The 24,349-nt window shown below is 44.1% G+C and overlaps 1 protein-coding gene across 2 annotated transcripts in view; it reads right to left on the reverse strand.

Moving 5' to 3' along the window:
- The window catches only part of SLC2A12 (solute carrier family 2 member 12), a 559,942-nt gene that overhangs the window by 278,045 nt on the left and 257,548 nt on the right, over positions 1 to 24,349 (reverse strand). For both annotated transcript variants that reach the window (XM_069606690.1, XM_069606691.1), the window contains exon 2: positions 15,797 to 17,149. In XM_069606690.1, the coding sequence (XP_069462791.1) occupies positions 15,797 to 17,149 (1,353 nt within the window). The remainder of the gene's footprint in view (positions 1 to 15,796; positions 17,150 to 24,349) is intronic.

Here is a 24,349-nt window from a genome sequence, read left to right on the forward strand (position 1 = left end):
GTAATGAGTACATTTTGTATCATAAAAGCCTACACAAAGCTTAACTTAGCCACATTTTTTTAAATTACAATGTCGCATAAAAACACCTTTTTAAACTTTTTAAAGTGTGCATTTTTGCAGAATATCACATTTTCTTATTATTATATATACAGCATGTATTGTCAACCAATCACTACAACCAGGTGACCTTATCTCAGTATCTTTTATTGATGTCGTTCAGTCTTGAAAGTACATTTACAAAACTCAGAGGACATTTTTAGCCTTATGCTGACGTTCCTTCTGGTATTTTAAGCCTTACATTCAAGATGGGGAAAATAATGCGGTTAGCAGATGATTGCACAGTGCGCACATTTTCTTTCTGGGAGATGTGGTTATTGAGAAAGAGGGGGACTTCGTTGTAAATACACCGGTATTCGATGGACAAGGTTTTAAAGTCGATGCAGGCTTTGATAGGTAACCAGTGGGCGTCTCGCCTAGTTGCAGTGATGTGGTCAGATCGGCGAAGGCCCAATGCCTTATTTTGAAGCAGTTGGAGCTTGGCCAGGTTAGTAATAGAAGTGCCCGTGAGGAGTGCATTACAGTAGTCCAATTTGCTGAGGATGCTGCCTCTTACGAGTGTGAGGTAGTTATTCATAGAGAGAAATTGTCTGTGCAAGGCAATGAGCTTGGTGGTGCAGGCCATGGAGGAGGCCAGGGCATTGATGTGTTTGGTCATGGCTAGCTCTGCCTCTAGGTAGACAATGGCCCTCATTACAACCCAGGCGTTAAGGGAATAACGGCGCCGTAAAAGGTGGCGGCGCCGTTAAACCCTTAACGCCTGATTACGAGGTCCCTTTGCGGGTGGCACTTTAATGCCTGCTTTTAGCAGGCGTTAAAAAAACCAACCCGCAAAGGGACCTAGGAGCTAATTACGGCACTGTAATTTACGGTGCCGTAATTAGCGCCTTCCCCAGTCCCATTGAGCCCTATGGGGCAAAAATGGGAATGGGGAAGGGCCATGGCAGCATGGGGAATTACCGCCCCGCCAACCTCGGAATGGGGTGGTAATTCCCCATTCCGCCATGGCGGAGTCGGTAAGTTACCGGCATGGACCATGGTGCTATTAGCACCATGGTTCAATCCCTGGGTCGTAATGAGGGCCAATAGGTTTTGCATCTAGGTAGACATCTAGGTTATGACATGTTTCAGTACAGGGATGATGGGGAAAGATGAGAACGCCACGTCAAGGTTTTTAAGATGGTGGAGGAAACCCACGATGAGCAGCTCCGTTTTGGCATCGTTCAGGCAGAGGTTGTGAGTGGCCATCCAGTTTTGTATGGTGCTGTCATGTCATTAGTGTGGTTTCCTGTGATGGGGATGATGATCTGTGTGTCATATGCAAAATTCGTGTTGGTGATACATAGGGAATCCAGAAGGTCAAATAGAGGTTTGGTATAGATATTGTAGAGGGTGAGTGATGGACTGGAACCTTGGGGAACGCCTAGGGGGACCGAGATAGGACCACCTGCTGCACATCCAATGCATCTCTTTAGCTTTTTGCTCCTCTATCACATCTTCTTAACTGTCTATTTCGCTGCTTCTCTTTGAGTCACTTCTTCTCTACCATTTTCTTTCTATTGTTTTTAAATGCCCTCACGGCTTGGCTCCTCCTTATCTTTCTTTGATAGTCTTGTTCTATTCTCCCTCTCAGACTCTCCAATTGCAGAATCTGCTTCTTCTCAATGCCCCCAAACCCTGCTGTGCTACTTCCCGTTTCTGATCTTTTTCCCTCTTAGCCCCTACACACTAGAATTCTCTCCCTTTCTCTATTCGCTCTTCTTCATCTTTTAGTATTTTTCAATCTAACGTGAAAGCTCATGTTCTCTCCCTTTTTTCTACTGAGTGACTTTCTGTTTCTCTCCCTCTCCTTCTGTCTTTAGCAGTTTTTTGCATTATCATGTACATTGTATAATTTTTCCAATAATTTGTAATAGCGCTTTTGGCGAAAGGCGCTTTATCAATTCAATAAATTAAATTAAATGAAGACTTTTGAGATGCAGTCACTTAGGAATGATTTAACCCAAGTGGCCGCACCTGGTGAGAAGTGGAAATGCAAGCGGAGGTGTTGACATAAGGTGTCATGGTCCACTAGGTCAAAAGCTGCAGAGAGGTCAAGGAGTAGGAGAATGGCCAGGTTACCTGAATCTCTCATTCTATCTAGCTAGATTTTAAGATCAAGTAGGACTGTCTCTGGAACGTGCTTAAGGCGGAAGCCAAATTGTCTAACTCCAAGAAGGTGGTGGCGTTCGAACTTGGGAGTAGGCTGTTCAATTCAGAATTTTAAGCAAGAAAGGGACGGTGGTGATAAGGCGGTAGATGGTGGCCAGTGTCAGGACGGTGATGGTTTCCTTAGGAGCGGGATGAACCAGGCTGCTTTGATACTAGAAACAACCACATTGGCTGCAAAAGAGGCATTCATTATTTCCGTGATAATGGGCACCAGTGAGGTAGCACAAAGTTTGACAATGTGTGCCGCGAAGGTGTCTGCCTTGCATTTGGAGGACTTCAGGGATTGAATAGTTTCCAGCACATTAGCTTGGGAGAAAGGTGAAGAGAGGAGGCTGGTTGGGAGTAGATGGGGCTGTGGTCACTGTAATATCCGGAGATAGGCGTTTGGACACTAGTTGTGCTTTTTTCTCCTTCATTTTGATGCATATCATGGACGTTTTTGTTGGCAAGGTCGTCTTGGATGGTAGAGCACCATACTTTGTCAGATCGGGTTGGGGAATAGCTGGGGCTGGGTTGTCTAATTCTCTTAGGATAGAGAATAATTCCTTGGAATTAGAGATGGCATTGAAGGTTCTGGATTCGTAAGACTGAGCTTTATGGGTGATGACTGCTTTTTTATAAGTTCTGGTTATGTGGGAGAGGTTTCTACAGGTAACCAGGGGGGTGTAGTTCCTAACAAGATGCTCTAGGGCTCTTTTGCTTCTGCTGAGATTGATAAGCTCCTCAGTGAACCAGATGTTTGTAGGTGTACATGGTTTGGGAATTTTAGATTTGAGGGGGGCATGCTGGTCCCTAGTGTGGAGGAGGCTCTGATGATAGAGGTTGGCTAGATCTTAAGGGCATCTGGTGGCTAGTGGTAGAGGGGAGAGCAGAGGTTGGAAGGAGGGTTCGAGTAGCTCTAAAGTGAGCTTGCGTGTGTTGGGCGATCTGAATAGGAGTAATGTGGAGTGCGATGATGGGTAAGGGTTAAGCGTGAGAGAGTTCAAACTTTATTAACAAGTGGTCTGTCCAAGGTACAGGGATAATGGGGGAGATAACAATGGTGATATTAGTGGTGAGTATTCAATCTAATATACACCCTGTGGCGTGTGTTGGGGAGGAAACTAGCTGTGTGAACCTCAGTTTGCTTAGTGATTGGGCAAGTGCAGTTGCTTTAGAGTTAGCCGGGTCGTCATGCCCAAGTTATAGTCAGCCAGTAGGATGAATTTGGTGTTTGGCTTCATGTGGGGAGTACTTAGAAGGGGGATGTCTGACTCCAGGTGGCTGTGGAAATTCAGTTGCCGGTATAAGAGGGGGAGGTATTCTGTGGATTGGGGGTTGACAGTGAGCTTACGTAGCAGTGTTTCATAGCCAGGCATAGCTGGTGTGGGAATTGGATGTGCAGGGAGGATCTTGCAATCAGAGCAACACCACCACCTTGGGTATTGAGGCGGTCAGCTCTGAAGATTGTGTAGTTAGGTGGAATGGCCAGTAAGAGTAGGGGAACAGAAGTGCTGTGGAGCCAAGATTCAGTGGTGGCAAGAAGGTCCAACCGGTGGTCCATAATGAGGTCATGGATATCGAGGGTGTGAGCTCTGAGACACCTTAGATTTATCAGTGCACAGTTCAGTTGTACAGTCTGGCTAACAGGCGGCAGTGGGACTGTGGTTGAGGGATCAGGGCCTAAAACATAAGGGGGAGATGGGAGCTGGGGGGGCGGGTGAGTGTGGCAGGCGAGCCTAGAGCGTCTGGTGTCGTACAAAATAGGGCAGGTGAAGTCTGGCTGAAGTAAAGATATATTTGAGGTTCTGGGTCAAAGTTTATGTAATCGATGTGCTCGAAGGCATGGGTTGGAAGGGGCAGCCGTGAGACTGGGCCTCATTGCGAGGTCGGCCGTAAGGGGTTAACGGCAACGGTAAGGGTGCCGTTGCCGTTAACCCCTTACTGCCGCATTACAAGGTCCCTTTGCGGGTCCCGCTAAGGGACCAGGGAGCTAATAACGGGCCCGTTATTAGCTCCTTCCCCATTCCCATTGAGCCCTATAGGGGCTCGAATGGGAATGGGGAATGGTTCTCAGAATGGGGACTTACCGGGCCCTCCAAGGCTGGAATGACCCGGTAAGTACCCATTCCGAGAACCCGGACCCGGTATGCGGTAAGGGGGTAGCCATGGTGCTAGTAGCACCATGGCTACCTCCTACCTCGTAATGAGGCCCACTGTCTTGCTTGTGGCGTATTGCGTGTTTCTGGGCAGTATGGCAGTTAGCATGAGTGGTAGGTATTGCCTTCCCCAGTAGTCATTTCTGTGAACTTGCAGTGGTTACAGGCCCTGTCAGTCATTTTAGTTACTGGATGTCCTCATGTTACAAACACATTTACAGTTCGGTATCCTCTTCATAGTTTTTCAATAACAATCTCTAAAACACAACGGGCACTCCTTTGTAGTAAACCATGTGATATGATATGATTGGTCATTTATACCCAGAGGTTTCTAAGCGTGGACCCCGGGGATCGAACCTGTGTTGCTCCCTGTCGTTTTGCTTCCAAGGCGAGCACGTTGCCCCTAACCTATGCTCGCGAGACGGTGCTGCTTTGTATTTTAAAATTAGTAAATTGAGCCGTCTTTTTCCCTGTCACATTGACATACCCGGTACGCAGCTTCCAGATTATCACACATATATAAATCGTTTCTCTTGCTTGCAGTGCCTCTGAGTCTTGCTATTTTGGCCAACCACTCTGCTTTTACCCTCCCAAATAATCGCTTGTTTTTTGCGATACCCTGACTTATTCTAGTGAGATTTCCCCCAGCTCAAGTTGACAGACCAGATAGGACTTTGTCATTTATCACTGTACACTAAATCTGTCAACTTGATGAAAACAATTTCAATCATCAAAAAAGGAAAAAAATCTGCATTACCTTGCTTTGCAGCATGGAGAACCAGTCTCTTGCAAATGTGGCACTCTGCACATGCATGTGATATGTTCCTATTCAGGCTGCTATTGTTTTTGTTCTTTTAATGCACTGTTTTCTTTAGTTCAGGTTGGCTCTGAAAGGTACTTAATACACCGAAAACAATGTGCGTGTGTATACTATTTTACCAACTCAATTGATGTACGCCTTTCTGGGGACCTTCCTTCTCAAACTGTTGCTAATGCGTGTTCATGCTGGAAATAGAACTCACTTCTCTCTGGTCCACAGAGTTCACGAAAGCTGTGAACAAGAAAGAAGAAAAACATGCAGTGGCAAAGCCAACAGTTTTGACTTTTGCAATGGCATGGTTAGGCATTTGCTAAGCACTACCATTATGGCACTAACTGGCATAAAATGGCAACTCCTGGCAAATGGTGTGAGGACCTTGGTATATGGTGGCAACGTCTGGCAAACGCCCACCTCTCAGTCAGAGGTTATTATGGATGTGCGAGGAATTTGTGATATGATATATTGTATTTATAGTACGCCTTTACAGAAGTGTTTCAAGGCGCGGCGAGGCAAGGGAGGTGAACAAGGGGGGACAAGACAATGATCTTACTCGCCCCAGTGACATTGAGATTGCGCAAGTGCAGGGGAGAAGAAAGGGGAGAAGTGCCTGGGGAAGGAGAGGAGGTGCGAGTGCAGGAGATAGGATCGAGACATCGAAAACAAGAAGTGCGGCCAGCAGGGGGCAGTGCAGGGGTAAAGTGCAAACTGCAAGTGTTAGGGCAGGTAGGGGGACTGTAGGCTTGCAGATACAGCCCCAAGCACAGGGTTGCCAGGAGGCAGGGCAGGTGTGCAATTAAGAGGGCCAGGACCTGGGCCCGTGGTTCAGAGTGTAGCCAGGTAACCAGTGCAATATCATACAGGAGATCAGCAGGGAAGAGGAAGAGAAAAGGCAGAAACAAAGAGGAGTCTTGAGCTGCTTCTGGAACCGGAGAGGGTCCTGCTCAAGTTTCAGAGAGGCAGGGAGGTTGTTCCAGAGAGAGGCGCCAGCCGAAGAGTGACATCTGCCCCACCTCGTTTCTTGGAAAAGCGACTGACCCTCAAGTAGTTGGAGGTGGACGAGCAAAGAGCTCGATTAGGAAGATACTTCTGAAAAGAAAGCTGGCGATATTTTGGTCCCCGGACCCAGACGGCCTTGTGGACAATACAATTGAACTTGATCCTTGCAACCACAGGGAGCCAATGAAGAGATGTCAGTGCTGGAGAGATACAATCCCTGGGCTTGAGGCCAAGGACAAGTCTTGCAGTCCTGTTCCGAATGAATTGCAGAGGAAGGAGGGTAGATACGGGCAGATTTAAAAAGAGGCTGTTACAATTGTCAAGCCTAGAGAGAACCAGAGCTCTAGAGACAGTGAGCTTTTGAGGGAAGGAAGAATACCTCTGAGGAGGTGCAGTTGGTAGCTTGACTTCTTAGAGGCATCAGCGATGTGAGGAGAGAAGGAGAGTGTGGAGTTGAAGATAACCCTGAGGTTCCTAGCCTCACAGGTGGGAGCAGGAAGAGGGCCATGTTAGGATTGCCAGAGAGTGAAGGGAAAGACGGGTGCAGGTGTGCCGATGAGGAGGATCTCCGTCTTGCTGGCATTCAGGTAGAGATCTTGGTGGTGCACCACTCTTGGATTGCAGGCAGACAAACCGGTATGAGAGAAGGAGAAGAGGCGACAGAGGGGAGCCTGAAAGCGAGCTAGGTGTCATCCGCATAGCACTGGAAGTTCGAGCAGAGAGCAGCAATGCAGTGAGCGAGAGGTGCAAGGTATTGGTTGAACAACCAGGGCGAAAGGTTAGACCGCTGGGGAACACCTCAGGAGAAGAGAGAGATGGAGGAGAGGAAGGACCCCAGTTGGACCTGGGAGGGTCGATCAGAGAAGAAAGAAGTCAGCCAGGTCAGAGCCTGATCAGTGATACCCAGTTTATCACAGAGCCGGTTGAGCAGGATGACATGGTTGTCTGTGTCAAAGGGAGAGGAGAGATCAAGTAGGATGAGGACAGAGGGGATATTAGAATCAAGGTTAGAGTGCAGGTATTCACGGATGTCCAGGAGAGCATTTTCCATGATTCTGACTGCTCTGAAGTCAGACTGATGGTCATGGAGACAACCAACAGATTCAGTGTGAAGATTCAGCTGGTAGATGGCCAGCTTTTCCAGGAGCTTGTCCAGGAAAGGAGCGATAGAGATCGGGTGATAGATTGCCAAAAGGTAGGGGTCGGCTGAGGGTTTCTTGAGAAGAGGGTGCACAAGAGAGTGCTTCAAGGGGGGGGGGGAGATTCCTGATGCAAAAGATTGGTTGGAGCGAGGTTGTCAATGTGGTCCTTGATGGTTTTGGAAGAACAGGGAAGAACCTTTGATGAGGCTTTCATAGATTGGACTTGTCTAGAAACCTTGTCAGGAGAGAAGAGAGAAAAGGCAAAGAAGAGGGGAGATGTAGCCCCAGGGGGGCCAGAGAAGGATGGGAAATTGGAGGGAGAAGCAGGAAACGCTAAGAGGGTGGATAGGATGTCCTGGGTTTTTTAGATGAAGTGAGAAGCCAGGGCCGTGCAGAGGGTCTGGGAAGGAACAGGAGAGGTAGAGACTGTGGAAGGACTGGCCAGCTCGTTGCATATTTTAAAGAAATTGGCCGAGTTGTTAGATGCCGCAGAGATGTGGCCTTGTATGTGAACTCTCTTCTTAGTGAGGACACAAAGTCGGTATTGCCTTTGAAGCAGGCGCAGGCCAGTTTGTCAGAGGATGAACAAGATGCCAACCATTTCCTCTCAGCCACCCTACACTTGCGTTTAAGGGTAATGAGATCTGAGTCGTACCAGGAGTTGCACTTTGCTTTAGGCTTCATCCGGATCATCATGACAGGGGCAAGTGCATCGAGAGTATCAGAGATAGCAGAATGGAGCATGGAAAGGGCTGTGTCAGGGTATGAGTCAGCCAGGGGTGCAGGAGGGGAGAGAAGGAGGTAGCGAAAGCCTCAACTGACACACGCTTCATGGGTCGAATAAATGAGATGGTGGGCAGCAGTGTGGGGGTAGGCTTGGCCTGAGGGGTAGAGAGGGAGAGATGAGAGGAGAGGAGAAAATGGTCACTTTAGGAGAGAAGAGTGGTGAGAGGGATATCGAGGGGGAGGTCTGAGTGGATCAGAACATTGAGCGTGTGCCCTGTAGAGTGAGTCCGGCCAGAGGGAAGAATAGAGAGAGAGAGTCGCAAAGGTCTTAAAAGAGTCCTGTGGCGGGACAGTAGGCATCCAGATGGATGTTGAAGTCTCCAAGGAGGAGGAGTCGAGTGGTTGAGGCCAGGAGGGAGGAAGAGAGGTGCGCCCACTCGGAGATGAAGGAGGAGATCTGACCAGGTGGCCGGTAGATAGTAGCAATTGTGAGAGAGTGGCCAGGAGAGAGAGAAAGCCTACAGACCAGGCATTCAAAGGGGGAGTAGGCCTGCATAGGAATGATGGAGGCAGGAATCCACTCCAGGAATTCACTCACTCACACTTGTGAGTGAGATGGATTGTGTTGCTGTTGGCATGTGCCATAAATGAGCCTACCCAATTTGCTAATGGAATCAGGGCACATCAAGTGGCATGTGAGATAGGGTTGCACATTTATCTGTTCAGTGGACTATAGGGAGAACCCTTTGTTGATCTATTCTAGATGGATACCTTCTATAGACTAGTGGCTGCATCAAATGCTATCATGAAGGGCAGGTTTTCCTGAATCGGTATGGCGTCGCCCAGTGAGACCAGCTACCTTTCTCCTCCTTGGTAGAAATCTGAAATTGACATTAACAATAGCCCTGTATGCCTATGATCATCATAGAATCACACTTGCAGCATAAGCCTACCAGGCTTTCAAATGCACCCTACCCACTTGCGCTCTCTCTCTTTCTCTCTCTCTGTCTCTTTCCCTCTCTATCTGTCCCTCTCTCTCTCTCTCTCTCTCTCTCTCTCTCTCTCTCACTCTTGCTCTCTCTGGCCCTCTCTCTCTCTGTCTCTCTTTATCTATCTCGGTATCTCTCTCTCTCTCTCTCTCTATCTCTCTCTCTCTCTCTCTCTCTCTCACACTCTCTCTCTCTTTCTCTCTTTCTCTCATACACACACACCAAACACAATTCCCGGAAAGCAAAGACAAGCTGAAAAGTGAAAAACATTATTCTTAAAATGTTTACCTGAATGTGGTGTTATACTTAGGGGAAGTGAACTGCTTTCAGGGGAAACATGTTTAAGAAAGGAAAGTTTACTCCTGTAGATTTGCCCTCATCCCAAATGTCACATATAACAGGGAACAAGTCATGTTTAATTTTGGCGAAAGTGCTACCTTTAAGCCGAAACTATTGTCATTAAAATAAGAGCTTTAACATAAGAGCTTCAGAATAGGGCCTTTGAATGAGGGTCTCTAATGCTTTTCAATGCAGATGATATATGAGGATGGATTTGAGTTGTTTGGCTATGTGTCCCACCCATTTAACGTCCATCACTAAGTTAAATGGATATGATTGTACATCCGTTCCTACCCATCTCCACTTAAACATGCACCCCTTTGGGACTCTTTACTTGCATTTGTATTATGTGCTGAATTTTTCAGCCATTTTTACTTCCAAAATAGCAGCCGTCATATGTTAATGTTATTTGACTTCATTGATGCTTTAAAATATATTTACTACAGCTTTTAAGTTATGTTACACATTTTAATGTATTTTGTGTTTAAAATAAACAAATTACTGTAATAGTATTGTTTTGTCATAAATTGTCTCTCAAAATCTCCATATACTTGCTTGTGGTTGTGGGTGTCCAGTGGTTTCTGCTGTAAGTAATTCCTGATTGAATATGAGTAAAGGGGCATCACTCAACAAACTGTGTGGTGACAGGGCTGACTCCAAACAAGCCAAGCGTTTGCCACGTCCCTTCATCACCCCTGCAAAAAATTGTACTCTTCCAAATACTTCAATAGGCTCACCCTCCAGATTTTTTGAGGTTGCAAGCACTCCCTCTTTTACCGATCTTTAGGTTACTGAACAGGTCGGAGTATTTAGGAGTGTGAAGAAGACCTCGCTGCACCTAGCCTCCGTGTGACTCATTAGCCTCCCGCTTGGTGACGGAGCACAGGCAAAGGAAGTCACCCCCTGCACTGTGTAACTGTCTCAGAAATGTATTTCCACTTGGTGTTTAAGGAAAGAGCATGAAAGAACTTTCAGAGTGGTGCGCTACCTTGGCGGAAATCATGAAATCTTTTTTTGTAAATGTTAATCACCTCAACTATTATGTAACTGTTAACTAAATCTGAATGAACAGATTTTCATGAACAGATCCTTTTTTATACTTATATATAGTGGTACAGATTTATGTAGCATTCACCTGTACATATTCGCATGATACATATTTTTTAAATGACATAAATACCGAATTTGTCGATGATGTACATCAGTATGCTTTAGTATGCGCCTAAACATGTAACAGTAAATTAAACAATAACAGTTACACTATATCCTATGACAATATAGGGCAGGCTGTCTTGGATTATACTTGAAATATTCCACTCAAAGATGGCAGCCCTATTAGCGGCTGAGCGGGCAATGGGCTCTTTGATTGTTTGCCATACTTTCTCTTGCCATTGACTCCGCCTTACACCAACATGCGTTACCTGTCCGCAGTTCGGGATCAGCGAAGACACCCCAAGGGATCCTGAGAAGCAGCACTGGGCACTATTCATCCATCATCACAAGGGACAACACTAACCAGAGGGGGGGGGTGGACTCCAACCACCATGAGCATCTCCTCTGAATATAATTCCAACAGCAAGCAGATCACCTCCAGCAACATGGTCGGTACACATCAGGTGCCAATGAGTTTCTCCCTCTCGGCCAACCGTCCTGCTGCCCTTTCTAGAGCTTAAATCTCTGTTGGCTGTGTGAGTTTGATTTAAATCCCAAAGAACTATGCTTGCAGTCAATCTACCAAGAGTCGATACAAACAATAACAAAAGAGTACACTTAGATTGAATTATGCTCAAGTGTCAAGTACTAGTACAGTCTAGAAAAGAGGTTGTGGGAGTAGGGCCCTTATCAGGAATGCGCACAACTGGAATTTTTTCAGAGGAAGTTAAGTAATGGTTGAGCTGCTGTCGTGTAGGTGGTGAGGTGATCTACCACTATCACCTTATAGTAAATCAAATTGTTGAGGATTACCATCTACACAGGCTGCGCTTGGTAACCATACAGAGACCACTAGATGTGGTAAGTTTAAACAAAATAGATGGGGAAGTGGTCACAAATATGTTCAACTGGTTTTTAATTCAAAAGAAAAATTGTACATTCACAGGAAAAGTGACACACATTCCATGTGTTTGTTAGATCAAAACTTAAACAAAGTAAACACCTGTGTATACATCGTTGAGTTTCAACATTTGTAAATGAAAGGGTTTATACTAGAGACATAGTATATAGCCATGTAATGTCAAAACACATTAGTGAAGCAGGCTTTGTGCCAGACAGCGATAATCAACCTGAATTTATACAATTACGAGAAAATGCTTTATACTATAGAAGTGCCATAATCCCATGTAAGGCCTGCCATGTACATGGCACTTTTATGTTTATGGCACTTTTATGTACATGGCAGGCCATGAGTCACATTTCGGGGACTGAAACAGTGTTGATAAACAGGAGCTAAATGCAGCGCCTGGGTAAATGACACTTAGTGAAAATGAGCTATTTATGCAGAATAAGGAGCTTTGTGCGTATATGTACTTGTAATATAGGGATTTAGGGAGAATAGCTCAGGGGCAAAGTGCTCGGCTTGGAAGCAAGACGACACGCGGAGCAACATAGGTTCGATCCCCGGGTGCGCGCTTAGAAACCTCTGGGTATTAAGCGCGTATAACGTATCATGGCTCATTTCTCCCCCCATTCCCACCGCATCCATACATATATGCTCAATTCTGAGGAGCTTGTCGCACGTGTTAGGGCTCCATGACTCATGCATGTGATCTGCACACATGTTCACTTACACATGTTGCCTGCTGGCCCACAGAGCCCCCCTCTCATGTCAGCTGTGGTTTTTGCCAAACTTGCTCTTCCATCGGCAACCCGTGTTTTAAACAACTTTCTTGTGAAAGTGTGCAGTTTTATTGTGTGTGAAGTGGGGTGGGCAGCGTGGGGTAGACATGAGAGGAATGGGAGGGAATACCCATAACAAAACAAGCATTGTCACTGCCAACATGTATGTGTTGGCATGGGAAATGCATTCGTCAGGCATTGCCATAGTGTCATTAACTGCCCATAAATGGTAACGGCTGCAAAATGGTTATTGTACCTGGGCATATAACATCAGTCCCTGGCAAATGCCTAATAATTATACACAAGCCAAAACTGTTGGCATTGCAAATGCTTGTTTATACATGTTGTGTCTTGGGTTTGTCATTTCGTGTGTAGGTGTGTTCTTCGTTTCCATTTCCTCAGAATTGCTACTCTTCCAGTTTCAACCATTTTGCATTTGAAAAGAGGGTGGAGACAGAGGTATCCTGTTTTCATTGTAACTTGTTGCAAATAGTGTTTTTGCATTTCTATGACTCAGCCACAATTTGCCCAAACCACATTTTGTGCAGGTTAGCAACTGTTAATGAATTTTGCGTCTTCAATTCTGGTCCTTGAAGGGTTATCAGTGCCTTAAGTGGCACTGGAAAATGAACCAGGGCCCATCAAGGGGGTGTGGCCTAACAGCAGGGGGACGTCTGCTGGCTCATTATGCCACACCCCCCTCGACATCCACACCAGGCTGCCTTTTGTAGAAACCAGCTCCTGCTCACCCACTGGGCCCGCCTCAGAGCGACTAGCCCCGGCCCACTTAAAGCCTTGAGGGTTGTGTTAAATGGAAGCAAATGTTTTGTATCACACATTTCTAGATCCACCGGTTTATTTACCGGTTTACTCTCTCTTCTGCTGCTGAAATGTTTGGAATCCCGGTAACGGTTACACTACAAAATGTAGGTAAAAGATCTGCCCTAGATCTATTGAATGAAGTCTTAATACAAAATCCTAGTAGGGTGAAGTTAGCAGTGAGGCTCAAAGATTGGATGGATACATACGTCGCGATATATAATTACACTTCATATACTTATCTGGGGTTGGAACAGAGAAGAGTTGCTGCAACTTGGTTAATTAGGTTCCCGAATGCAACTTATCAAAACAAAGTCCTTTAGATTCATTTATTGTAAACAAAAGACATTATTTGCATTCGTAACTAATTACCAAAAGCTCATGCCTTTTGCAGGTTTTGCACAAACAATATAGAAACTGCAAATTTAAAGCATCTGATTGTGGACTGCCTAGTATTCCAGGCAATCATGTATCAATTGTGATAGCGGTACTTAGATTCCAGAAAAAACTTGAATTGTTAAAATGCTAAACTCTTTTTTTGTTCTATGCATGAAATTATGTTTAATTTGTGTATTGATATTTTGTAATAAGTGTATCTAATGGAATGGACTTGTTTTTTTATGTGTTCTTTGTAAAAGGTTCATTTTTATTTTAACCAAATACAAGAACATTTTTTTTATTTTTACAGCATTTTGGCACCACAACATGCTTTGTGAATTGCCCCTTTGGTGTAATCTGCAGTCAATGTGCTATCACTAAAAATAGTGTGCATCACTCTACCTTCTGCCTGGTAAAGGATGAGATACAAAAGCAAGTAGCTGGCCTTTTTTTGTCTACCTTGTACTACGTTGAGAAGACAGAGGGCCTCATTACACGGACGGCGGTGGACCAAGGTGCTATTAGCACCTTGGTCCATGCCAGTAAAATACCGGCACCGCCTTGGAGGAAAGGGGAATTACCGCCCTATTCCAAGGTTGGTGGGGCGGTAATTCCCCCTTCCCCCATTGCCCTTCCCCATTCCCATTTTTGCCCAATATGGCATAATGGGAATGAGGAAGGTGCTAATTACAGCACCGCAAATTGTGGTACCGTAATTAGCTCCCTGGTCCCTTTGCGGGTTGGTTTTTAACGCCTGCAAAAAGCAGGCGTTAAAGTCTCCAACCCGCAAAGGGACCTCGTATTAAGGCGGTAAGGGTTAACAGTCACTGGTTAACATTAACGGTGACCGTTAACCCATAACGCCGTCCGTGTAATGAGGCCCATAGACCTAGAAAAAAGACTCTACTGACGGTAACACTGCAAGGTAGTGCAATAAAGTTACTTCAAACATAATCTTGATACTTGATGGATATTTGAAAGACGGATACAGGCAACAATGGAAATCAGTGGATCCATTGACTCCAACATACACACATCCTCAACAATTGTTTAAGGGTTTATCTCTTTTATAAACAATGTTTTACTCAAAACCACTCTGGTTTTGAATTCCTCCATAGAAATGCATCTAGAGTTAGCAGATTCTTGCTTGTTACTTTAAGCAAAAATATCAGATCGGTTTCTAAATTCAACCTCTTTTTATTCCACTGTGCACTGTGTCAAGTTTCAAAGAAAATAAATGTCTTTCAAGAAAAGCCATTTTTTTAATCTTAGGCCACTGATAAACTCAATATTAGATCCTAAAAACCTGTAATCTCCACCTTAATACTTCTGTTTGGTGCCTTACTTTGCTTGCTCCGCAAATATCAATGTTTGGTAAATATGTGCTATATACTAATGGCCGCATGGAAAAATACGTTTTGCTACAGACTTCCTTCCCCCAGAATGAACCGTGCGGGTGCCGGTCCTTCATTCCTAGCCCCACAAAAAAGTCAGCCTCAAAGACTCCCAAATACATATAATAATATTTTCCGAGCATTTTGCTCTCTATATCTTTTATTACCCATTTTCCAAAACATAAAGTAACTCTTTTGCATGTACTTAACATTACGTTGACCTTTGTTCATCCGACATGCTCTTTCGTAACACTTCTGTGACATATCTCACCTTATTCAAACTCTTCTGCTCCCAAAGTGGATGTCTACTATTTTTCTTTTTTTTATAACCTTTATTTCTTAAGTTTTCAAATCTTCACAATAAAATCACAACCGACATATAACAACAAAATATGAGGAACACAGTTTTCAAAAGAAAGAAAGAAACCAAAAGCAGAAAGAAAGTAGCACCCACACGAGATGTCTACTATTTTTCAGGTAACCATGTTTTACTAATGTATAAAGATGTTTTATCTGAATGAGTAGAGTACATTGCCGTGTCCCTCTGTTCTTTCATGGCTTTATGTTTTCAGTTATGTGTTGCCTTATCATGGACGCCCTCAAGAACATTGCATTCAAGCATTGTTTGCAAGTGATATTGCATCTAAAACAAGCAACCTCCCCTTTTCATTTTGCAATAATCAATTAACCAGTATATCTTAAAGAGAAATATAACTCCGTACGATGCTCCTTCCTTGCTAATTGGATCCAGAAATACATTAACCCATTTGTATATGCATCCGTAGACTGCCTTGGTGTGTTTTCTGTGTAATTCACATTAGAAACACTATTCAGGATGATGACATGAACTACTGAACATACATGATTTATTTGGCACACATGCATAGACTTTCAGCAGGTCGTATTTAGAGAACTGGTAAAGCACTGTAAGGAAAACCAAAGAAACGCTTACTTGGCCCAAGGCTTATTGAGAAGGATGCAACGAAAAGAAGCAAACTTGATAGGCAGAGCCACTTCAGAATGGCTTGAAGACTGCCAGTCTCTGTTGGCACTGGAGGTTCGGTCAGACTCACTCCCAAGTGTGCGTTCTCTGGTGGTGTTGTCCGGTTCCACTGATTCTGCTTAGAAATCGGTGGATCTTCTGGTGTTGCAAATAAAGAGGTCCTCAGTGACGTGCCATCGAACACTTCCCTGAGAGACATGTTGGTGGCAATAAGGTGCCGTGGTTCATTGAAAATGGAAACATCTATCGACTGATTGAGATTGGTGTAGTTTTTGCAAATGTCTCCGAAATTGACATCAATCTTAAGACTTACCAAGCTCAACATGACCAGCGATAAGGCCATGAAAGCAGACCCGATGCAGAGAAAGGTTTTGCTCCCAACTCTGTCTACTAAAAGGGTTGCTGGAATTGTGCTCACAACTTTGACAATTCCAACACCGGTGGAAGCCAGGCTGGCCGCTTCATTGCTGCGAAACCCAACTGACTTCAAAACAGTAGACGCGTAAAATAAGATATTAGGCTGTCCTGTAACCTGTACAAAAAATACTAATGTGAGGCCTATCAGCATTCTAGACCTCATGTTGTCTTTAGATCTGAAAAGGTCAAGGAATGTATATTGGTATTCTGCTTTGATGGAGCACTTTATAGCTGTGAGTTCTTCGGTTATGTTTGAGGTTGCCCGAAGCTTTTTAAGGACATTGCTTGCATCTTCGTCAAGGCCTTTCCTGATCAGAAACCTGGGGCTTGGAGGAAGGAAGTACACAGCAATGGCTTGCGCTGCTGCGACCGGAACTATGATGCCAAACATGTACTGCCATCCATGGGAAAGGGTTGAAAAAATATAGTTTGCGACATAAGCAAGGAGAATCCCGACTACAATCATGAGTTCGTTTAATGACACAAGTAGTCCTCGCTTGTGCTGTGGGGCGATCTCAGCCAGATAAACACATGTTGCAATTGATGATAGAGCTATTGAAATCCCAATGACGATGCGTCCAACAATGAGCACTCCATATGATGCAATGCATACCAAGAAGAGATTCGCCAAAACCAGCAAGCAGGCCGTCATTATGATGGTAATTCTCCTACCGTAATGGTCTATCAGGAATCCCCCGGTTAGAGCTGCAAAGAGTGCACCAATCAGCAGAGCGCCTACAATGACCTCCTGCTCTTGGCAAGTAAGTGTCAGTAAACCATGGAGTTGGAGCAATGCTCCAGAAATGATCCCCAGTTCATAGCCGGCGAGGAGTCCACTTAAGGCTGCAACCAGCGATGAAAGGACGATAAAGCTCCCACAATCCCCTGTAAGAGAAGATACAAACATAGTTTAGCACATGGAATTTACTGTAACGTGTTGAGTTATGTATTGATGCATTGATTAGAGCAGGCTTTTTATGGTGCCGGCTGCGCCACGTGGGCATCCTAGAGGTGTACACAGAATAAAGTTGGCGAGACAATGGGAACATTACAAAAAGGGATTACGATAGTCCAGCATACAATGGCAGGCGATAAATAGATGTAGGTAGGAGGGCAGTGCAGTATCCTGTTCTCAGACGACTCCGGGAGCTCCGAGTCTATATCAGGACGTGCAAAGGACAAAGGGAAGACACATTTCTGCAAGCTTCAGATCTTTGGAGCTCGAACACACATATGTTGCCATCCAGATGTGAAACCTTCCGACCCCGTTTGTCAGGTCTTGATCACGCGTAACTCTAGCATTTCAAATTCAATGCTGATGAAATGACTCACACACATATGTATGTTTCTTCTCTACTTTGACTCACCCATTGCATTTGCCTGCCTGTCACAGGCCTATGAACAATCTGTGGCATTCCCCGTCTTTGTAAATGGGGGAGAGCGGTAAATCAAGGCATAAAGGCAACAATGTAGTGCTTTTTATTTCTTGATTTGCCTCTCCTCTCCACCCCGTTTTTGAGCAGTGACAAGATGTAGGCGGGGCACGGAGCGGAGATAACGTTCTGCACTGCATTCCTCCGCTGTCTTGTCCCTGTTTTTAGTTTTACGCCTGCATGAAATTTACATGCAGGCGTGACACAAATGGATTCCTATGGAATCCACCTCACATTAGCATCTGTTAATGAGCAGACGGATTCCATAGAAAACCATTTGTAATCGCCACCTGCAAAGCGTATTGGCAGGCAGTGTTTACTTTTCCACGAAGTGGAGAGGAAATGTTCACCTTGCTTCCACTCTTTCCTCGTCCACTCCACCTCGCAGATCTTCCAAATTGCATGCAGGGGATCGCTCAGCACGTACACGCGAACACTGGGGTTCCCCCTTTTGTAATTTGCAGATTTAATACAAATTAGGCTGAATGTGTTTTTGGAATCTGACAATTAAGGAGTAGTAGTTTCTACTAGGTTTTTCAAAACGAGAGACACACTTCCACTTGTTATAAAATTCAACAATAGCCATATAAGGCATCACATAACTGTGGGGATGGACACCGAGTTGTTCAGCTACGATGTTATGTCTCCAAGTCACAGTTGATTTCCTACAGAGTACCTCTGGGATCTTCCCTGTCTCCCCTTCTCTTTAACTTGTATATCATATCATCCATGACAAAGGTTTGCTCTTTTTATAAACTATGCAGATGACACCCACATTTGAGCAAAGCTTTCAGGACAGCTTTCTAGTTGCTATAGGTGCTCAAAGGACACTGCGGAGCTGATGTACATGTTCTGGGAATGCACAGTAGTGCTGAAAGATTTAATATACTGCTCAGGTCCGCCTGCTGGGAATGTACCCTAGACATGGGACAAAGGATGGGAAACATGGAGTGAAGTTTATAGACCTACTGCTGGACTTTGCAAAAAGGAGACTTGCATTGGCATGGTCTCCTTTTTGCAAAGTGACGGCTCTGGGTTTGATAAGTGGGCATTGGATCTTAAAAGATGGGCATTGGCAGGGGCGACGGTAGGGCTCAAACGTAGGGGCAAGGGGGAGGTGAGGAAGTGTTCACGGCCTGGAAAATGCTGACACCACGTCCCTATTCTATCCCTGGGATGATAAAGCCCCATGGCACAGGAAGATGGAGAATCGCAGAGATGAGCGAAGACATAGAGGGGCAGGTGGAGACGCGTGAGACTCTGGATGGAAGCTGGGTGGGCTGGCTTATACTGTTGCGACGCAATGTAGTATGACAGAGGGAGATCAGATGGAGAGGGTGGCTGTGGAGGCCGGGTGTTGGGGTTGTTACATGTTGGGTTGATCTGCATTCTGTTTGGCCACAGTAAGCTGTGTTGCATGAATGGGGGTTTGCTTTTGTGCAATTAAAATGCAATAAAGATATAATTTTCAAAACATATTTCAGGACAGCGCACCTTTTCTTCCAATAGTCTTAAAAAATGCTTAATGTAAATAAGGTCATGGATGGGTGCAAACTCCTTCCAAATGACCCCCCCACCCCCTCCAAAAACTGAGGTGTTAACAATTGATGCTTCAGCCAACTTATAGAATGCAACTTACTGGCCATGAGCTTTCAATGGATGTCCTGAATCAGCAATCAGAGACCTTGGAATACTGTTGAACTCCGAGTTGACTTTAAAAGACCACATTGCACCAGTGGTAAAACCTTTTTTCTACCAATTTTCGAGATTAAAAAAATAACCTTAGGTTTCTTCCTATTTCAGGTGACTCTTATAAATGCATTCATTTCGTACAGACTAGATGTCAGCAATTCAATCTGTCTTGTATTTCCATCAAAACAACTTAGCCTCCTGCAAAGAGCCGAGTACACAGCCGCAAGGTTGGGACTCAAGATCAGGACACCTGATTATGTATCCCAGGGAGTCTGATCGCTTCACTGGTTGCTAAATAAATTGAGGACTCTACTCAAATCCATGTGCCTAGCACAAATATTTCTTCATGCTCACCAGATTAACATACTTAGCAGGCGGTTAAATATTTACCAACAGAACAGCACTTTGTGATCGCAGAAGGGTTGTATAATGGCCATTCCGAAAATCAACTATACAAGAATTGTTGGAAGATCATTTTCCTAGCCCGCAGCCACCACAAGAACAAGCTCCCATCTGAACTTTTTCAAAGACAACATCTCTTACAGTTTAGGAACAATTGAAAACCTTCCTGTTCAGGCAATGGCCGTAATGGGAGCACTGTTTAGCTACAGTAAGGTCCAAAGCAGCCAAACATGATACATCTAATGCAGCAATTGATACGGCAGCACCTACTGACTCATCCTTAAGATAGCACCGTGATGCCCCATCGGTTGATATGTGTGCTTTATGAAGCCACTGTATAAATACATAAACAATTGTGGGGATATTCCCCGACATAGCAAAGCAACAAAACAACATTTCATTGACTTTAGAGCAAGGTAAGGAATTTTAAAAAGTGATGTCATCAATGACATTTGTGATGTCATCTTTGATGTCCTGGGTGTTAGTCTTAGCAGTGCACGGTGGTGGCGCGAGTTATGGTTGCTTAGCTTACCATAACTGGCGAATTTCAGAGGTTTTTCAGTTTTATCTGTAACCATAACGTCCCTGTAACAACATTTTTCCATTGAATTTCATAGGTTTTTATTAGTGCAACTTAACCATAACGTCCCCTTAACAAAGTTTTTTCATTGAATTTCATAGGTTTTTATTAGTACAACTTAACCATACAGTTCCTTTAACAAAGTTTTTTCGTTGAATATATATATATATATCTTGAATTCTCTTCATGAAAATGTATAAAGTAAGCTTGATGACCAAAAGAAATGTCATTTATGTATTTTGACTCGAAATTACCTAATTCAGCGTCTGGCTACAGGTGTTGGGTATAGGAAGAGATTCTATATAAACCCAACAAGTATCAAATATATTGTATTTGTATTTCAATTTTCACTTAGATATGCATTGACCTTTTTTGATTATCATTCATTTTGTATTTGGTCGGATATTTTAAAGGAAATTAATAAGAAACATCAGCAGTTTATTGTTCTTCTTTCTTTACTTAAACTCAAATTCTATTATCAGCGCATTGGCTTGCCTAAAAGAAATCGTATTAGTGTATTAAAAATACATTCACAAAGTAAGGACCTAGACTTGAAAATTGAGATACATATAACTGAAGATTTGTAACAAACTGCTCAAGAATGAGAATGTAATGGCCTGTGTTGCATAACTGTGCTTTGCTGCCATCGTCAATCCTCTTTCTTCAGCCACTTTTCCCATGTGTTTTAAAGACGCCACTATTATCCCTATCCTTTAAAATCCCTCTCTTGATCTCTCATCTTGTACTATCGGCCGATCTCTCTTTGTCCCTTTCTTTCGAAACCTTAAAAAATCAAATAGTCTATGTCCAGGTTTCTTCCTACCTACAGCTCCATTTCTTATTCCCCCTTTTACAATCTGGTTTCCGTCCTGCCCACTCCCACGAAACTGCTCAGCTTCACGTCACCAACTTTCTACACTATGCTCGGCACAGTAAACATTCTTCTATTCGTAGCCTTCTTGGCCACTCAGTGGCCTTCACTGCCGTCAATAACCCCACTCTCCTGTCCACTCTTGCCTCTCTTGGCCTTTCTGGCACTGCCCTTTCTTGGTTTTACTCTTACCTCTCTAATCGTTCTTTTTGGGTCTCTTCGGCAGGCTCTACCTCTGACTCTCGTCCCTTTCAATTTGGTATTCCTCTGGGTTCTGTCCTTCGTCCCCTCTTATTTTCTATACCAGCCCTCTCTCCAAGCTCATATCCTCCTTTAATCTCGGTTCCCATTTTTACCTTGACGACACTCAATTGTTCTTCTGTTTCTCTTCTTATACTCTCCAGGCTAGTGTCTCAGCGTGCTTGTCTGCTATCAAATACTGGATGCACTCCCACTTCTTGCCCCTAAATCCAGTCAAAACGGAACTTCTCTTCTTTTCTGCTTCAACTCTCTACCCCTCTGCTTACCCTACCGACATCTCATTCCCACCTTCTTTTGTCCCTGTTCTACAATACTACTCAGGGTCACTTTTCAATCCTTCTCTGTCCTTCTCTACCCACATCTCTCCTACTACCTGCATCTTTTGCTATCATCTAAATAACATCCCCCATACTAGTGCTTTTGTTATCCTCCCCGATGCTATTAAACTTTTCTTTTCTCTCGTTTTCTCTATACTGGATTACTGTTCTTCCCTTCTTCTCGGCCTTCCAGCCTCCCATTTTACCACTTCTCGCTCTGTCTTTAATTCCTCTATTCATCTGATGTTTTCTGTTTCCATCATGCGTCTATCTCATTTTAGCTTCAATCTTCCTCTCTTCATTCCTTTGAAAATCTCCTGCTATTTAATTTCCTTTGCATAGTTTACAAATGCCTTCATGGTGTTTCCCCTTCCTATATCGCTTCTCTTATTTCCTTCTATAGCCCCATGCGCTCTCAGCACCTCTTCCTTCTTTCATTCAGGTTTTTATTATAGTTGGGGTAGCTGTGAGAGAGGCTTACTTTAGGAGATCTTGTGTGAATAGCCAGGTTTTCACATTTTTGCACAAGGTCCAGAATCCGGATCCCAACCTTAATGAGGCTGGCAAGGAGTTCCAGCATTTGGCGGCTACCACTGGGAAGCTGCTGCCCCCGGTTTTCTGTAACTTAAATCTGGGGATGGAGAGTAGGTGAGAGTTTGATGAGCGCGTGGTTCTGTTGGATCGGTTAATGGTAAATATCTTGGCTAAATACTCGGGGGCTGAATTAGATAGGCATTTGTGTGTCAAAGCGAGGGTTTTGAATAGAATTTGATCTTGGACAGGTAGCCAGTGGGTGTTCCGTCTCATCATAGTGATGTGAGTATTTTTGGGGATGTTCAAGGATGGTTTTAAGGCGCTATTTAGAATCACATGCAGTTTTTTGATATTGTGGCTCTTAGTGCCAACATAGAGGGCATTGCAGTAGTCTAATCTTGATAAGATAGGGTCTATAACCTGCGTTAAAAGACCAATTCTGTTTAGATTGGACGCTTTTTTAAAAATTGTGTTAATTTTTCTGCCGATGATACATTTTACATGTTCACAGAATGGGCCTCATTACAAGTTTGCCCATCCGGTAACAATGGTACTGGTAAGCTTGCCGGTACCATTGCAAACTACGAGTACTGCTCGCGGGTGCCTTCCCGCCTGCCAGGTCTGACCTGGCGGGTGTACCGGCACTCGCGAGCAGACCCTGACGGTAGCACCGGCACCATTCTGAATGGTGCCGGTACTACCATCATCCCCATTCCCAAAATATTGGCAATGGTGAAATACAGGGTCCGCCAGGGCTGTAATAGCCCTGTATTTCCCCATTGCCAGGCGCCGGAAAAATTTGCGAGTTTGGCAACAGCCTGCCGGTTCTACCGGCAAGGTTACCGCCATACTTGTAATCAGGCCCATTGTCTCTGAAGTCAGTTTCTAAAATGCATATTGATAACCTAATTGCATGTTCTCAAATCCTAAATGTCAAAGTGCCCTTTAAATGGAGTTTGGGTATTTGAAACGGCTTTGTGTTTTTTTTTTACCTTCTTGACATATTGCCAAATGCATTGTATCCAAGCTCTCGCCAAGTGTTTGATCTGAGTCATAGCAGTACTTTCACGTTGTCTGCATGTGCCGTTTCTGTGGATTTACTTGGTATGTTATGAATGTTCTTTTCTAGTTTTCTAATTGCTACTGATAAGGGCTCCATTGAGATATCAAATTATGTGAGAGACAGGCAAACTAGTCTGGCCCCTCTTTGCTAGAAGTATTCTATGAGAATTGCAATATTATTCCAGCCATGAAAATTAACACCTTTGTAATTGTAGGGTGGCTACTTATGTAAATGATTATTGTATGGGGCATTGAAAATACAATAATAATTATCAACATTAGGGCTCTAAGCAGCTAATTAATAAACGTTTGTTCCCAATATGTTCCCATTATTCCCACTTAATAAAAGAAGTCAGCAGCTGTTTATTATCAGTCCATTACAGTGTAGCATTTGACTAAAGTATTACTGTACATGTTACAATTTTACTTTAGAGAATGGCTGGCCAAATCTAAGAGTGCTTTTCCTCGGGTCATGTGACCGTATAACTTTTAGTTTTGGCTATAAGGTGGTGTTTGAATGCCTCCTTTAAACTGTAACTACTGAAATGGCGTAAAAATAGGACGGAGATGGCATGTGAGGACAGACACAGCTTGTCATTTTGGAACATGCAGTGAAGGTTCCCAAGCATATGAAAGGGCGATTGCACATTGGGTTCAGAAGAGAGAAAACCCAGTGCAACTTGAAGTACAGGTTCCCAAACATTAACGATTACAATTGAGCATTGACATAAAAGTAAGGAAACACATTGCACCCTGAAACCTGAAGCAAAGATTCTCTCATGTACAACTGTACCAGTACATTCTGGGAACAAAAGAGAGAACAAACCATTGCATTCTGGAACCTGGCATTGCAATTATTTCTAAGCCTACAACAGTGCAATTGACTACTATGAAGAACAAAAGTGAAGGTTTGCAAATCTCCAACAGGGCTAC

The sequence above is a fragment of the Ambystoma mexicanum genome, chromosome 4p (genome assembly GCF_040938575.1).
Source record: "Ambystoma mexicanum isolate Mex_15411 chromosome 4p, UKY_AmexF1_1, whole genome shotgun sequence".
Classification (NCBI taxonomy): domain Eukaryota; kingdom Metazoa; phylum Chordata; class Amphibia; order Caudata; family Ambystomatidae; genus Ambystoma; species Ambystoma mexicanum.